Below are 18,286 nucleotides of genomic sequence, written 5' to 3'. Positions count from 1 at the left end.
ACCAGAAGCTGTGATATTACCTTTCTCCACCTGCAGTTAGGCTCTGTTTTCCCTAGGAGCTTTTAACGGATACAGGAACTATATACTACGCAGGCGAAGCACTCCCTGGTGTGATTGCAGCTATGCCAGCAAAGCTGTGTTTTGTACAGGCACAGGGCTGCTCTGCCCCCGCTCCCAAGTGGGACAAGCAGCACAGACACAACCAGCCGCACGGGAACCACCAGAGAGAAGCCCCCCGTCACGCTGCAGAGCTCTGCCACCCGGCGCCCTGCCTGGCGCAGCCCTGCCGGGGGAGGCTCAGGCCTTGGGAAAGGGGTCAGACATCAGCGCTGTGCCCTGGCATAGGCTAAGGACCAGCTCTGGGAGCTGCAGGTGTCCAGCGCATTGCAGGTGCAGCTCCTTGGCAAGAGCAGAAGAATGGACAGCTCTCCCTCTGCTTCCATGCAGTAGCTTTCACCCCCTCGCCCAAACTGGATTTCTTTGTCCCTAAGAAAGCAGCCACCAAGATGGCATCATCCCTCGCCACAGTGTGTGCTGCGATTATAACAATGACTGTTCATATGGGCCTGGTTGAATCAAAAATACCACAAAGCAACCCAGCAGATTCATGGCAAGTGTCCCTGTACTTTTGTACATAGTGGCTTAGAAAATTAAGAAAAGCAGCATTTGTCCATTAGTGTTCAAATATTACCCAAGTACTGTAAGATACCAGAGCACCTGCAGGAAAGGACCACAGCTCAATTTTTCCCCAGCCCTGAGGGCACAGTCCAGCCCCTCTCTCCAGCCTGACTTGCACTGGGGGTTGGACTAGATGATCTCCAGAGGTCCCTTCCAACCCTGACCATTCTGTGATTCTGTGCTCAGGAATGAAGCTCATATACCAGAAGGGATAAGATGGAGCAGGACCACAGCCCTCGCTCCCGTGGTCCCCTACCTTTTAAAGACAGGATGGAAAACCAAACTATTCCTTTCCTCCACCCCTGCCCATGGCCTGGTCAGGGTTCCAGGCAGATGCAACGCGCAGCTTATACACCAGCCTGCTTGGCGCTGCCAGGCTGAGCGTGGACCCCAGCACCCGGGCCCCAGGCACACCTTTCCAGTGCAGGTGGGGAAAATTATGCAGCTCCAAATAGGATCCCCACGTGGGGAGTTCCCCATCTCAGCACAGTGGATGTACACCTCGTTTTAACTAGTCAGCAGGGAGATGCTGAGACAAAGGCACGTGCTTCACTACAGCACTACTAAAGCAGCTCTCAGAGTTGCATAGAAACATCACTTCACTCTTGGGATTTCCAACACAGAACCTTTTCCTGAAGATAGAAACCTATGTCTTCCTTCTCATTTCCGAAGGCCTGTCCAGAAGAGATCAAGCTTCATTCCAAACCCAGGGTTGGCAAAGAGCCTCCCTTTTCAGCACATCCGTTTTGAGAACCTGCTGCCTTGCTTTTAGCAGGGAGAAGATGGCACAGGAGCTGTTAGCAGAGCAGGTGGTGTACGTTCCCAGTGAGCTTTCCTTGCAAGGGCACGTCTATGAGCCTGTACTGTGAGACACTTCCCCATTTCCCACCTTAAAACGTTGCCTATGACTGAGGGGTACGCATACATTATGAATGAAAAGAATGAATTGGTGATTTCATTAGCTAATTTTTCAGCCCATAAACATCTGCACCATGACTTGTGGAGGAAGAATCAGGTGGAAAGCTAACGCTTTTTCTAGAAATGGATCATTTTAGTACAATGATTTTGTTGCATAAACAGTGAGCTAAGAATTAGCTAGATAGATAGAACCAGAACTGCACTCTGTGGAATTAAGAAAAGTCATTCCTAGTTCTGTTATATTAGAGTTCATAAATTTATCAGAAATCAAAATTTTGAGCCTAAACTCTTTCTGACCGTCCATGCAATGCTATTTCAGCAGTGTAACTGGCAGAATAAGAAACGTATCTAGCATTTGCCCCAAATGGGACATTACTTCATTTTTTTGAGAAAGTTGAAACTTTTCTCAAGCTAGAACTTGCGTCTGCTATATTGCCTCCTGCTGTAGGACGACCCTACCTCGGTTATACCCAGTAGCCTTCCCTTACATGCGGTATGTCCCACTGTCTTGGAGGAGCTACGTGTGTGTGCCACACAACCGTCAGCATCAGCAGGCATCTAAACGTTGAAAATGTCATCTGCAGTGTCAACAAACTGTGCCCTTGCACTGTTAATAAACTGGCTATGTAAACTAATTTGGGCATTGGCTACACGTCCATGAAAAATATCACTTACATGCTCCAAGCCCAGACAGAGGACAATGACAACCAGTTGTGCTCTAGTTCAGTGCAGCGATTTTGAAAGGCTCTGACTGTGCATGTTCCTATGCCACAGTCTTGCAAAGCCTTGTACATCGTGGGAATGGGTAACCACATCATTTCAGCTGTCACAACTGCTAAACATCTTTCATAATGATTATGATTCATTCAAGCAGGAGATACCACGAGAACCGCATCTCACTAACTTTCCAAAGGTGTCCATGGTCCTTAAAATGACTGTTTCTCTGACTGGAGAGATAACTTACCTCATTACCATATGATATGTTTAAAAAGAAAAAAAAAAAGCCTGCTAATTAGCTCTGTTCGGCTGCATGATGGCAGTTTCATGTGTCAGAAGTATGGCAGTTACATAGAGCTACAATACCTGTGGGCCTAGAAGTCCATGTGCTTGAAATATACAGTCTCCTACCAGGGTCCCCGAGGCCTTATCCAGTATTTGCACATTTGTATACAATCCAGAAAGCTTTTTTTTTTTTGTTAATTGAAACAAAGAAGCATAGAGATGGGGTCAAGGCAGCTATAGACCAAGTCCCCTCCATTCTTGTTGACTTGAGTAAAAGTTAAGAGTATTTAAGAGTTAAGAGTAGTTAAGCTAACAACTCCTTTTCGCACCCATATTCATAGAAGATGTTCTTACCTCACCTCAACCTACCATGGGAGCCTGGGAGGTGCATCCAGGAGTGAGCACAGCGCCAGATGCAGGAACGGGGCTTTCACTTTCTCCCAGTCTTCCTCCCTCCTGATGCAAGAACGCTCTCCGCCGTCAAGTGAGCCATCGCTTTGTGATTTACACACATCAGCCAGCAGTGGTGATGCAGCGTGTACTGACAGACAGACAACCGCTGACGCTAAGCTCATGTATTCCCTTTATTGAACTGTACTAGTTATTGCAATCAGATTAAGTCACATTTATAAAGCAGACCATCCAGTTGCACTGAAACCGATTATATTCATTACATAGTTTTAATCACTGTCCGGTGAACTGGCAAATCCAATCAAAGCATTAGTCTTTAATTAAAAAATTAAAAAGAAATATTCAGACAATAGCCAAGCAATCACATCACAATGCACAGTTATCTAAAATTGCAATTAAAAAGCAGTTAACAAAAAAGAAAAAAAATCACACCTAATCTTTAACTATCAATATAATACAAGAAGCAACAAAGGGCAACAGCATCAAAGCAGATTTATCTAACACTATAAATTCAGTCAGAAGCAGAAGCTCTAAAGTACACTAGCTGAAGCAGGACAATAAAAAATACTGAGCATGGAATACTTTTAATCTCTTCCATTAATATTCATTTCCAGCTGCTTATAATAGCAGCGCCTCATGGCCAAATCATTAGAGTTTTACATCTGGGTTGCAAATGACACTTTGATTGGATGTAATGTTCAAATGGTCCTCCCCACTGTGCCACCGTCAAGTCTTCTGCAGAGAGGTGTCCTGTAGTGCCAGTGGCTCACTGTGCGTGCTGGCTCAATGTGTGGTTCTGGAAAGACGAAAAAAGGAGACATGCATGAGGGGCAGAATAATAGAAAGCATGCCCATACCCTCCTACTCAGTACCATTTATGCAGAGCTCGACATAAAAGCTTCTCAATTATTACAAAACAAAATGCAATAAAGAAAAAGTACTCATAAGTAACAGCTGCCAATATGACACATTTGCTTTGTTCTGACAGATCTGTTAATGCTGGCATGAACTTAGAAAAAAAATGCTACAAGCCAAGTACAGCCATGAGCGTTTCTTTTTTTTTTTTTTTTTTTTTTCCTTCCTTTCAATACATGTAAAGAAAGCGGTAACACTTCACGGGCAAAAACTGCCTTTAGGGATTCCCTTAACTATAACAATTAAAAAAAAAATAATCTGAATCGCGGGGGGAACCCTGGCCATATTTTACTCTCTTATTCTCATAGCACCGGGTGCAAGTACTGGCAGCAAGAGACACCAGATTGTGACACGCACTTCTCAGTCCAAGAAATACTTCAGCAATAACAGCTGACCCGCCAGTTCAGGCACCAGGGTAATATACCCAGCAGAAAAAAGGCCGGACACGTAACCCAGAAGTTAAATCTCTTTAAAGAATAGACTTTGCTCTACATATTTCTTTCAGCAGTTTAGAGTGCTTTTTGTTCCCTTTTTTCCTTTTGGTAGATTTGTAATAGCCTCATGTCATCACAGTATCTCGCATCAGAGGATGCTGACCTGTCTTGCCATTTTATGCAGGAGCCAATAAATCGTGAAGCCAACCTTGGAAGCGTATTTTTAGAGCAGTACCAATTCACCTACATTTTGTGTGCTGACTGAAACCCAGTCCTACATATAAGCTCAGCTTCATTTGTGTGATTATTCAACTATTTGAGCAACTAGAGATGTGCTTCATGGTGAGCTTTTCTCGAGCTGGGTCCCCAGCATCCCCAAATATAAAAATTCATTTGCATTATTTCAAGCCAAGGCAATTTTACTAGCCTCCATCTGCCTAATAACAGAGCCAGGCAAGTCCACCAGCTTGAAGAATAAGTTTTTAAACACAAAATGAATTTTGAATCTAATTATTTATTTACAATGACGAAGCTTCAAAATAGAGTAAGATATTTTAACTTTTCATAAATCATCTGGTCCTTCTACGCAGTTACATCCTGATCAGGAAAATGCATGATCCTCTGCTTTATCCGGAGATGACATCTCCCTGACGAAAACCGTCTGTGGAAAGAGCTAACGGGCAGCCTGCGATGCGCGGGGCCAGGCGGCGGTGACCCCATTTGCAGGCAGGAGCGTTTCTGGACTGTGCACTCCCAAAAAGTGACCACCAGGTGTCAGAAGTGCTGCTGAGTTCCTAAATCATAGTAAAAGTTCTCTGTGATATTGCGATGGGTGGGCAGCGAGGAACCTCCGCACAGTAACGGTCAGGCTTTAATGGGCCAGAAGGTTACAGAGGCGGCAGAAGTATCAGAGCTGCCGCAGACCTGGAAGGAGCCCTCGTGAAATTAAATACAATCGACTGATGAAATCACAAAACAACTGGTCCTTGTTTAGCGTAACGCCAGCCCTCTGAGAACACCCTGCCTGTGATGCTGAATATTTCAGAATCAAAAACCTGGAAAGCTTATCAGGGGATAAAGCATTATACTTGAATAACATCAAGTGAATTGACAGTTGAAATGACTTTGCTTTTAGACAATTTAACATCACCAAACATAAAATCCAATGGCTTTTTACTTTGCTATACATGGACATGTTCCTGGCCTTGGTAAGGAATGACCTTTGCAGAAGGATGTTATTCTCAAGTCAAATAACGACGTTATGGAAGAGGATGGATGGAGCCCTACAAATACAGTAGCAGCACTGAAAATAAGCTTGTCCACTAAGCCCAGCTAGGAAAGCATGAAAATGGGAAAGAATACACAGGCCACTCTGCTCAGAAACACTCCTCAGCATCTTGACAATGGCCATTTTTCGTGCACTTCATTACAGTTCTATTTTTAGGTCATCCTGAATATCAATAAAAAAAGCAAAAGGTTTACCGTCTTCAAATCGAACTAAGGGCTAGTCGTGGTAGACAAATCCATACTTATTTAGGCAGTGTCATTTAAAAGATAATGCACAATCAGCACTAGATGCATGACGCACGGTCTACAGTCAGGGAACATGATTTCAAACTTGTGTGGCTGCTGCATTGATTACACCAGGCAGGTCAATAAAGGAATGGTATGTGGCTCTAAATCTGATAATGAAGCTTTCATTGCGAGCCCTCCCTCCTCAAAACATAGGTTAATAATATGTTCTGAACACTCCTAATACAACGAATATACACCCCTACTACAACGAATATACAGGATTTGCGAGCAGACCTTACACAAAGAAACAAACAGCTTATGCTCAAATCCTGCAGCCATTCAGAGCTGAGTCAGGTAGGAGCTGAGCAACTAGCCCTGCCACAGGGCTATCAGGTAAAAAAAATAAACCAGGCATTTTTCATATGCAAATCTTGATTTTCTCTTAATATCTTGGGAATGTACCATTTATTCCCTTTGCATGCATTACTGGCAATCGATATGCTGACTAGTCCCCAGACCAAGCAGTTAATAAATAGAGCCACATTTTATACAGGACCTCACAAAAGTATCTGTAACGCCGAGGGACACAAGAGCCTGTGTGCACCGAATCCTCCCCCTGCACAAGAGAGCAGATCCCGCACAAGCCATGTGCACCAACGCGTACGTCCTGGTGAACACCAGCCCACCAGGTTCCCGCTGGTGCAAATACTGCGTAACCACCACTGGTGTGTATTCAGAAGACCCACAAAAGCCTGTCCCTATCCTCTGCAACCAGTATAGGTTTCTCACCTATTACAATGTATTTCAGACCACACAAACATGCTTTCCAAAAAAAGTTTGGCAAGCTGTCTCCTATTACTAGCAACTGTCATGTCTTGTCTTGCTTCTACTCCCTCTGCCCCGTCCATGTGCAGCTTATTGGAATTGTGCTTTGCACATGTCAGAAAGCGGCTGAGACCTTCAGTGCTTATGTCTCTTCTCTCACATGTGTTTTGCATATTTGACCCACGCTTTACCAAATAACTTTATTAGGCACCTCTGTGTGCGCCCACAAAGAAAATTCCCCTGGCTGACCAGACTTCCAGAGCAGTTGAAAAATAAGTAAACCCTGGCATTGAGAATGCCCTGTGCCTTAGCAGAAACAGCTTTCCCCCCGATGCTGCGCTGGGCTGTTCCAGGCGGCAGAATGAAACCATACAGGCCAGAAGGGAGTGACCGTTTTGAAACGTGTGATACTACGGGAATGCTTCTACCCAAGTAGCCTAAGGAAACGTCACCCACCTTCCAGCAGGAGGGTGGGCTGGCAGGAAACAGCTCGCGCGTGATTTTTCAACTCTAGATGTTATAGTTAAAAAAAAACAACAAACCACCTTAACGGTGATTTTCAAAGGAAAATAGAGCAGCCGCAAAAACGAAGCCTCTCCAGGCACGCTTGTGAGTGTGTTTGCACATGCCTACCTGCTCACAAGACCATCCATACACGTATGCATGTGGGGGCCAGCAGGAGGCAGGACATAATTTGGAAGCTGAACAGTAAAAATGGCTCTTCACAGCTCCTGTTAGGCCCCCTGGTTTACGCACGGCTCACAGCTGATACCCCACTGAATACATCATTCTGAGACATTATTGCAGCTGGAAAACTCTACAGCAGCACTAAGTCACCTGTCAAGATCAAGTAAGTCACAGCTTATTTATAGGACAAGGTTGGAAAATTTCTTCTTTTCTTTTCTTAATAATCATGCAAAATGGATAGCAAATCCGTTAGCCACGTCAGGGGGAAAAATGCAACCACCCCGAGCCTCGGGGCTGTCGCAGTGTTTAAGTGGAATTTTCTACTGGCTGCACAATCCCCAAATGAACCATTTGCGGAAGTGTCTGTGACCAAGGAACTGGGCGGCGGGTTTTGCAGGAAATAAAAAGATTTCAAAGAATGGTTGATTATTGTCCATGTAGATACTGATTGCTCTCCAGATCTTCCCTGGGGACACCCCCTGCCTGCCCTCTGGATGCGGATCAAGCCATTTGTGCAGGACATCTACAATGAATATTTCTCTGGTTTTCTACATGCATTATTATGAAAACATTGGCATGACAATCTCCATTTTCAGAGCGCTGTGTCAAGAAGGAAAGCATCAGGCTTGAAAGATGATCACTTACAGCAGTTCAAAGAACTCTTACAAGCTATATAAAGATCGAGAGAAAAAACACACACAAAAAAGCAGCACATGATGGAGCAGAGCTCCAAGCCAGGCAGTCAAGCTGGGAGTCTCCCACACTGCAACAGCGTTCACTGCCAACAAGTCACAGGTGTACTACACAGGAGCAGGTGAAAAAAATAAAATGCAACTGCGAGGGGTGTGATAACGGTTTGGGGCCATAATACATCCAGTCTATAGTGCCATTGTGCATCTGTTATGTATTTAGATATTTTGTAGCAGCCGTTTAGAGGTACAGTGTCTATGTACATAAGCATATACACCTAAAAAAACGTATGTTATACAGAGGTTAAGAAATGGCACAACTAGGCTGGTGATGCCCACCACCCTCAAGTGAAATTCCTAAGCCGTCTGCAGTGTTACACAGAGATTGGGACTCTGATGAAAGGTTATAAAGCCTCTCTCTCCCCTTCCAATTCCCATTAAAATGAACAGAAACCATTCCTCAAACCATTTCAGTTGGAATTACGGAAATAATAGATTTACGCAACAAACAGCCAACAGGAAACTTAACTGGTGGTTAGCCACGGGGTGGCCCATGCGCATGAGCACACCGGGCGTTTGGGAGCGGACGCACGCGGTGCTTACTGCCCGCCCATCGCTTCTGCAGAGCCGGCTGCTCAGCCCATGCCCCCCTGGCTGCCCCACGGCTCGCTGCAGGGGGGACACCGGGCTGCACTGGCACTGCAAAACCGCCCGGACCGAAAACACCAACCCTAGACTGGAAACACCAACCCCGGTGGTGATGCGTGAACACGGCTGCCTGATCTTATGACACGGAAGGTAATTCCTATTTGTCCCTATATTTTTCCCAGCGTGCATGGGGTCCACCAGACCCAGGCAAGAGCGCAGCTAGTTTCTCTCCCTGCCTCTCCCCACCTCCCTGTCCAGGTTCCCACCACCCCTTCAGGCACCATCTGGCTCCAAGCCCAGGGACCAGGGTTCTGGCTGGGGACTCCCCGGGGCTGTGCCCCCTCCTGCCCGTTCTCCCCCCTTTGCCCCTGCCAGAAGGGGGCTGCCGGGGACAAGAGGAGCGATCCCTCCATTGACTGTCAACACATACAGCTTGCCAGACAAAAACTAAACTTCAGATTCAGGCCTTGACTTGAAGCAAAGGTTCAATCTCACATTTGAATGTATACATAAAAGAAGACAAAACAAACCTTCTGAATTGCTACAAACAGAAGTTAGAGTGTCTAAATATTTACGAAGTACCATCTGCAACATTCTTTTTTCAAACAATGTTTTGCATCTTTTGAATTCCAACTGGTCCAAAAATCTTTCAACCGTTATTCCTCATTATATATCCATAAGCACACACACTTATGTGCACAGGTACTATTTCCGTCTAACAGCAATCCATAAAGATGAAAATCTTTATGCCTTGACTTTATAAAGGGATTACTTTAGGCAGAGGACACAAGACAACCCTTGCTTTAGCCATTGGAGATTATGCTCTCTACAGAAAGCTGTGAGCCTTAAATTGGTGCTGCTCTAATCCTAAACTGGAGAGGCATTCAAGGGATGCCGTGACCCAGAAGAGCAAGAGGAAAAAAAACAAATTAAAAAAAAAAAAAAAGCAGCAGCACAGCAGCACACTGAGGGAAGGTGGGGAAAGGAGAGAGAAAGGGAGAAAAGGAAAGCAAGCTCGCTTTACAGGATCAACCTATTTATTTTTATTTTTAATTTCTGGTTGCTACCCATTTGCTATCAGACTCTAAAGAAAAATCACCTTTGTACCCCCTTGCAGTTTGTATGTGCTTATTTTTAGAACTGTTTGACAATTATCCAAGGGTCTAAGACTAACAGATGGCCTGTCTTAAAGCCTCATATGTTCACTAGTTTGCACTTCTGACAAACAGTAAATGTACTCAAGAGTGTGCCATAAACAGGGCTGAATGAGTACTCAGAACACAATTTAGTTAATACACTTCATTAAAACTGATAGTGGTAACCAATGTTTCCTGAAAAACCAGGTGTTAATTCCCCTTCCAGTTGTTTCAGGTAACTCTTACCCAGTGACATTTTATATGTTTAGATCCTAGTTTTTCAGGAAATACAGCGTTACTTCTTTCCTTTCCCCTGGTATTTCACCCACTACACAAAACGCTTGTAACAAGTGAACTCCAAGTTATCACGGTACTCAATAAAAAAAGGAATTGTCAGGCACGACAGGTTCACATGTCCCTTCTTTATTTGAAGAATCCCTTGAAATGGAGGTAGAGGCAAACGAAAGGTGGCACATCCTTTGTGAAAGGAAACGGCTGCCTGTGTTACTGCTTCCTTCATCTCTGAGCATCTGATAACTTGCCGTGCGTCAGTCAGTCCCCGTGTCAGCACACTTTGAGATGGCACTTCAACAAATGCAGTTAGGAAGCTGTCCTTTACAAGTTATTGAACCAAGAAAAAAAAAAATAAAAATCACTTGGAATGCCTAAGAAAATACGCCTGGAGGTTGGGTGTCAGCTGAACAGCGAAGTTGCCTGTTTCCAACGAAAATATCTGCATCTGAGTTACTCTGACGCTTGCACATCCTTGATTACTCCAGGGCCAAATGCACCTTTCACTGGTACTGGGACACAGACGTACTTGCCTGTCCCAGCCCCGCCAGGGTTTCCGTACCTGCTGGGGAGGTTGAGCAGTCCCGGCTGAGCAGCCACCCCTGTCCCGTGCCACCCCTGGACACCTGCTCGGCTCCTCCGGCGACCAGGACCTGGCCCTTCATCTGCAGTCGATGGGAAGATTCAGAACTCGTAAAATATTTACGGGGGAAAAGCTGCTCCGCACGTGACTGACTAAATGCTGTCTGCATTTTTTTAAATAAATCTTTTTCTGTGGCTGGCGTGTTTCTATACCAAAATGCAGCGACCCGGGCGCTGCTCTGTAAAACGCCGGCAGCCCCAGGAGCAGCCCCCACACCGCTGCCCGCCTTTGTTCTGCGCCCCGGGGCGGAGCGCTCGGCTGCCCTGCTGCGGGGTCCCAACAATATACTTGCTCGGTTTCATCTCTATACTTACGCCACTTCTGTTAATTTTAATGTATTCTTGAATTTTGATAGGCATTTCCATGTTACTCCGGGTTTGAAAAATTACCTCTTTTTACAAATACCTTTCTTAGAATTATTTTTCCCAGTGCCAGCCTTTTCTCACACCAGCTAAGTATCTTTTAGATGATTTATGAATTTAATTTCGCTTCTAATTTGGGTTGCTTAGTCCTAATCAGACTTTGACAACTCACCTAACATGCTTTCCCATTTCCACTTGAGACTAGTAATTCTGTATCATCAGTCTTCTAGACCTGCCATCCCTCTCTATTCTTCTCTAAAACCTCAGCATAAACCAAGGTGAGCCTATTACAAGTGAACTCCAAGTGAGCCTAAGCCTGGCGTAGCCTCTCATATTCGATTAAACGCCTCACCGAAAACTCTATATGCTTCTTCCAAAAACACTGGGTAAAATGCTGAAGCACAAAAGCAAACTGAAGCCTTTGGGAAAATTTCCTTACCACGGCACTTTGGAAATAAAAACCACAGGAGAATACATTATTAAGAGATAACCGGAGTCTTCTGTTAGAGAAACTAGCTATAAACACACCATGATTCACTGAGGCACCCAATGAAACCAGGGAGCTAATAATACCTGTCCCGAGGGACTGCACGCTCCTGAGAATTTCACTCAGAAATGCAAATTTATCAGCGTCCTTGTGACTTGTAGTCTACAGCATGCCATGCGCAAGATCAAAATAAGCCAAGGGAAGAACCTTACGCTTCCTAAATGTAAAGGGAGAGGGACAAATTTAATTACTGTTGCCAGAAGTGCATAAAACCAGAATATTTTTAGAATTCCTCCCCTCCTCCCTTAGCCTGACCATTTCTCCCTGACCGGATCCCAGGGCCATTGCTGATCCCGAGAGCAGAAAACAGCTTGCAGGATCCCAGCACCCCGCTCTGCCACCAAAACGTGGTCCTTTAACCTCGGCTCGGTCAGCCCGCGTTTTTCTAGGGGGCTGGTTCCGCAGGCACCCCGGTGCTCGGGGCCACAGCCACCCCTGTGCCTCCACAGACGTGGTCACCCACCAGGCGTGCACCCTGACTTCGAAGTAACCCTCCGAAGCTGTCCTAACAAATGCGAACACCTCACTTCCAGTCTGTTTTCAACTCTGTCATGCGCTAATCAGAGAAAGCATCTACTGCCCACAGGTACGCTCCTTGGCCTGTGCTACACCAAAGACTTCAATGTACGACCCAGTGCTGACCTGCTTTTATCTACTTATGGGTCCTACTCAGGGAAGCAATGTGTTTCAAAAGCATTTGCAAGAGGAAAACCATTTTCCAGGAATCCTTCTTAGGTATTCCTCTCAAAAACATGCTTTGTTGATTTATTTGAAGCCTATCTGAAGCATACCTTGTTAATCCCTCCTTGATCTAAGGTAAATCGCATTGCAGAAGGCAGTTAATTGTTCATTTCTGTGAGGGCTGGCATCATCATTATGGGACCCTTTGTGACTCTTCTATAAACACAAAATAATTTCCTGATTTGGTTTTTATTGTAGGACAGCATCCTCTCACACTCTTTTTCTCAAAAAATACTTAGAGCAAAAGGGAAACACTTTACATAGTACCTTTAGCAGTCACCAGTCAAAATGCATAGACAAAAGCTTCATTGAATGACCGTTTCCATGGGAATATAACCCAACAATAGCCAGGAAATTCAAAGTTGAACCTAAAACTGGCTCCTTAAGTTGCCCTGCTGTTCTTCAGTATGGCAAGGGTCACTGAACACCATCTGATTTTTTTGTAGCTTTTTTTTCTGCACCAGTTAGGTATTCTTGGTGTTAAGGTGCAGATATAAAACAGTCTCAGCCTTAACTGAGAATTTTAATGCAAACATTAACAGGGGCACATCTTGCCCTCTGCATTTAGGCAACCACCTCCATTGAAAGACAGGAGTTGCAGCTGAACCGAGTTCCTCGGACCAAATAAGCAAGTGCGGAGAGCCCGACCACGACGAGAGCAGCGCGTACCCGCAGCGAGGCTACAGCACATCACAGTCCTTCTCTTGGCAGTTCTTTTAAAAAGCAGCAACTAAAGTGAAATTCCCTCTAATGGCATACTGATCTGACAAATTGCACTGCCTTGTGTTATGGATACATTTTTCTTAGAGGCAGATAAATATTCCCGTCACGTGGCGCCACATACTGCTCAGACTGACAAAATGGCTGGTCAGTGACCTGTTGCCTTGGCCGTAATGGCTGTTATTGCTGGTTTCTAATTTCAAAAGAGGCATAAAAATCCTCCAGCGCAAGTCTCTCTGCTATAAAATAGTAAGGCCGCAGTTTATAGAAGTACTTTACATGCCTCGCCATTAGCGTACATGCCACCAGCAGAGCAGAAATCTGCAGACAGGATTGTGCTCAGCCCACTGCCCACTGCCTTGAGGAACTAACCCCAGTGGAGCTAGCAGTGCGAAAGAGCCGAGCAGGATTTGCTCCTGTAAGTGAAAGAGGGACTAAAATATCACCAACATGAGCCATCTCCTCCAAGACATCACAAGACAAAATAGCGAGGCGACATCGCTGTGGTATGCGTGTGGAACAACTGTAACTGTTAAAAAATGGGATTTTCCAGCCAGTGCTACTCCATTACAAGTGTGTCACTGGTCTCAGAAAAATCTGCCTTCTGAACAGCAAGATGCTACATTTTAAACAATTGTGATTTCATGCAAAGACTAAGAGCATGTGTCGGCCCCAAAGGAGGAGGAATTTTTCAGAAGTAAATATGTTCTAACCCTCCTCTCTACTCCTTTTGGAGACACAGTAATGTAATGCACCGATGACAGATATGCTATACGCAGTCAAACCTCAATGCCCATGGCAATTTATTCAGGTTTAACTGTGCAACAGAAACAAATGAGGAGGCTCGGTGGTCAGGCAGGACTCTCCCCCAGGGCTGGCGCAGCGCAGGCGGCGCTTTGGCGGTTTCTGCATGGTGCAAAGCCGGAGCAATTTGGTTCTGCGGACGTGCTCTGCACAGGGGCAACCTGGGGGTGTCCGTACTGCCTACCCAGGACATGGCACAGAAGACACTCGAGACGCTCTGCAGAGAATCAGCTCAAGCGCGGCTGAGTTGATGAGCTCAGGACTGCTGCTGCCAAATCTGGGCTGGCTCACGCGGAGTTGGGGTGACGGAGCCTCGCTGAACCCAAGCTGACCTTACACAAAGCTGTGAGCTCTCTCTACACTGATCCCATCAGCATATACAGTCTTATCTCTATCAGCTAGATTTTTCCAACAACGCCCCATCACCTCATTAAGGATGCACAGTTTAGTACATTGCAAGTTATTCTATTAACGTGAAACGTGAAGAAAGAGGAGAGCATTAGCAAGTCGTCCATTAGCATTTAGTGCACAAGTCGGGTCACTGCACACGCACACTCAGCCTGTGCATCAAACATTCCCGTCCCATTTTTGTTTAACATAAGCAGAAACCACAGAAAAGGCATAATCTGGAAACGAGCTGTATTCTAAATTATTTTACGTTCCTCCCTTTCCCCTCTGGCTAAAGAGAGATATAACGCTACTCTCAAAATATGATGTTAAAGCAGAATATTAATTACACAAACATTATTATATGATTGAATATACTTCTCTGAAAACAACTTCAGAAAGAGCGACCAGCAAGGCAGCTCCAGGGCTGCTTTCAAGTCCCTGAAAGAAGGCTGGGCTGAAAATACCACCAACCTTCCCAACAAGAGCACAGAGGTAATGTGCAATGGCAATGGCAGCCCTATACACAAGCCCAGCTGCAGAAAGGCAAGTTACCGACTGACTGTCTAACTATTCTTTCTCCTTTTGTCCTTATCAGGCCCCATGTTTTCCTAGCTGCTCATCACGCTAGCTCCATGTGTCTGACCTCGCAGAGCAATGAGGACAGGTAAGGCAGTGAAGAGTTAGCAGGAGTCTCTCTCGTGCTCTTTAAAATCACCCTGGGAAAACTGGCCCTCGGGATCAGGGCACAGGGCAGGATGCCTGTCCTGGGTTTGCTCCGGCAGCCAGGGCTGGAACCGCTGCTCCCGCTGCCTTTCACTGGCCAAGGAGATAAACTCTAGGATTACACCCTAAATCTCTTACTCAGCAAATCAGAGGTACACCCAAGGCCTTTTAAATTTCTCCACGAAACTATTCTTCAAATTCCTTCTAACAGAAAAAGTGATGGGGGCTCCACCAGCACCACAGCAGTAGGCAACAGCAGCACAGTATCGCTCCAGGATTTCCTGTCTGGAATTTAGGCTTCACGTCTGAAATACAGCGCACACACAACATTTGTACGACTGAGGAAACACAAGACGCTTGCCATACATTTATTATCTTCCTGGGGAAATGATATAGAGGACAAAAGAGACTATATTTACTCCCTCCCCAGCTGCTTTTACAATCTAATAATTTATTTCTCCTGGACATAAATTTCAGATTTAAACGAAATCCCCGAAACCTAAAGATGCCACATGGTGGAGGCTAGGGCAGTATTTCTTTCTGTTTTGGAGATGGAGTGCTTAATGCATTGCTCTGTTAACCAACAGCCTTAAATTTCGGGGGCAAAAAAAAGAGACAAGCAATTAGAATGTGGCAGACCCTAGATGCAAATACAGGTGACTGTGATTACTACCTTCGTACACAGAGTTAAAAATATCTGGTTATTGAAAATTATTTTCTCAGCCCATAGGGGTTTTATCTAGGTTTAGGCTGAGATGTTTATTTTTTTCTGCAGCAGCCATACCAGAGGATTCTTTTACAACATTTTCCTTACACAGTAGCTATATATCATTCATGTTTCTGAAAACTGAGGCACTTTCTATGATGTAAGAAATCTCTGCAATTAGAAACAGCCATATCCTATTTCAGAAAAATAAAACAAATAAAATACATCTCCAAACCCTTCTAGTCAGCAGCTAAGAAAGCAGTGCTTTTAAGGCAAATGTAAAAATCCAGGGTATAAATTCATGTTAACTGTTACAAATATATCCATCTGTTCACAGACTAACTAGTGACTGAAACTGATGAATCCACTGAAATGTAATTTTCGAGCCCACTAGCGTCTGTTCTCTTCTAGTAATAAGGTAAATGCTTTTCAATAACTGTGCTGCTTTTGAATGCCAATTTCCATTTAAGTAGGTTCAGTTCTCTCTCTCAAAAAAAAAAAAACCCGAAGAAAAAAAAATTAAAATAGCAAATGCCTTTTCTTCCAAAGGTCAAACTGAGCTCTTAAAGAACAAGCAACATTTCAGCAAGGCAGAGAGGACAAAACTCCAATCAGATAAATGGGCTGTGTAATGACTGAGAACCACGGCTGCCTCAGGTTTTCTGAATGGGCTGTAGGATAAAATTTGGCACAAACAGTCTGATGTTGGAGCTTATATCTCTTTTACTGCAGACAAGAAATTCACTAAAATATATAAATAATGAATGTGGCTGGGGATCTCTGCTGGTACTACTGCTGGTTCTGCAAGATGCAGGAGCAGAAACATACACTGCTCCATGTTTTTGTTATTAGTGAATCCTTGTTCTCCAACAATAAACACAGAATATTTTATCTGAAATGGCTTCTGCAGCACATACAATATAAGTTTCAGCTCTCTAAAAGTGCCAGCAAATTGCAGAAAGATAAGTTACAAAGACGTACCTAATTTGCTGTGATGAATTGTGTGCATGCTTCAGTGATCAAAACTGCAGCTGAGACCTATTATATTTAATGATCTAGACATTTCTTGTGAAAACACTCAGGCATATACTGTTATGTCTGGACAAGCATCCCCGTTTTGCTCAGGCAGCAAGCAAATGAAGAGACGGAACTTTTAAAAGGATGCTGTACACCACCTTCAATGAGCTCTTTAAAACAGAGGCTGATCAAGCTCCACTATTTTCCTTAAATAATGCTTATGCTCTGCCCTTTCCAGTGCAGCATCCCTCTTCCTTTGAAAACTGAAGTCAGTTGCTTTGGATGCTAGCGACACTTACAGGAGAAAATGGAGCTAATCCGTGCTCAGATCCCAAACTATGTTCCACAGCAGGTACTACAGCAGAAGAAAATCAAAGGGGCTGTAGTAGAGATCTCTTCCCACCAGCACAGAAAAATTGTGACAAGACTTTTTGCAGAAAAAACAAAACAAAAATATTTTTTTGCCTACATATTACAAAAATCTTCTGTTGCTAGATTAAGGGCTATGTCCTGCTTAGAAAGGCACGTACTACCAAGCCCAGTAGGGCCAAGCAGCGGTGCCTGGATCTGCTGTCCCTGAGGACGCTGTCCCCGCACAGCCAGCTGTGCCGATGGCCCCGCTCACAGATCGACAGCTTATGGCCCCTTTGCTCTGTGGCTCTACGCAGAGCAGCAGGACCACCTTCTTACCACCTTCCTATGGGGACGGGAATTTCACCTTGTAAACATATGAAGGACTTCTGAATAAAAGGTCTGAGGTTCCAGGACTTTACATCTGGCTCCTTCAAAATTTTCCTGCGTGGATCTGGGTATGTTGTTTGACCTCTGCCTTCCCAAATTTGTAAAACAGGAAAAAACAACCTCAGGAAAAGTGCTGGTAAGCTTAATTCATTCATGGTTATAAAAAAGACAGAGATCTGCAGAGAGAAGCCACGCAGAATATTCTTGCAACCACACATTCAAGAGCTCATTTTCTCCCTCCTTGGTCAGTGTGAACCTCTTCTATCATTCATTGTTCAACAAAACAGAGCAAAACACAAACGTGTGCATTTCACTCCAGAAATAAGGATTTCAAAGCTCTATTTCATTCATCTGAGGAGCTGCTAAATACTAACACAGTGGTAATTTGTGATAGTGTGGTAAAGAACGAAGAAAAGGTATCTGTTAATTGTTGACATAACAAAATTAATTTTCCATCCCTAAACTTTTTCTCATCTCTCCTGTGAGCTCTGATGCAATGTTACTGACTGGCACTGCTGAAATGCCAACTTGCATTTCTCATCCTTAATTTCTCTCTAAATGTCATTAGTAATTGTTATTGCCAGACCAGAGAGTGCAATCTGGTCTTTCAGAAAGAAAATCCATTTCTCATTTCTTCTCCTGTGCCTCCTCCTTTTGGTCAAGGATGGATGTTTAACACAGCCCGTGTGCTCTGTTTCCAACAAGATGGGAATGCATTAATATAGCTGGAAGTAAAACATTCC

The 18,286-nt window shown here is 44.5% G+C and overlaps 1 protein-coding gene across 1 annotated transcript in view; it reads right to left on the bottom strand.

Annotated features, from left to right (window-relative positions):
• Window positions 1-3,169: 3,169 nt before the first annotated feature.
• The window catches only part of ZNF423 (zinc finger protein 423), a 192,716-nt gene continuing 177,599 nt past the window's right edge, over window positions 3,170-18,286 (bottom strand). The window contains exon 7 of the mRNA XM_009885072.1: window positions 3,170-3,805. Within this exon, the coding sequence (XP_009883374.1) occupies window positions 3,776-3,805 (30 nt within the window). The 3' untranslated portion in view covers window positions 3,170-3,775. The remainder of the gene's footprint in view (window positions 3,806-18,286) is intronic.

The sequence above is a fragment of the Charadrius vociferus genome, unplaced genomic scaffold, assembly GCF_000708025.1.
Source record: "Charadrius vociferus isolate BGI_N301 unplaced genomic scaffold, ASM70802v2 scaffold475, whole genome shotgun sequence".
NCBI lineage: Eukaryota > Metazoa > Chordata > Aves > Charadriiformes > Charadriidae > Charadrius > Charadrius vociferus.
The sequence above is the reverse complement of the archived record's forward strand: the minus strand, read 5'-3'. Positions and strand labels throughout refer to the sequence as shown.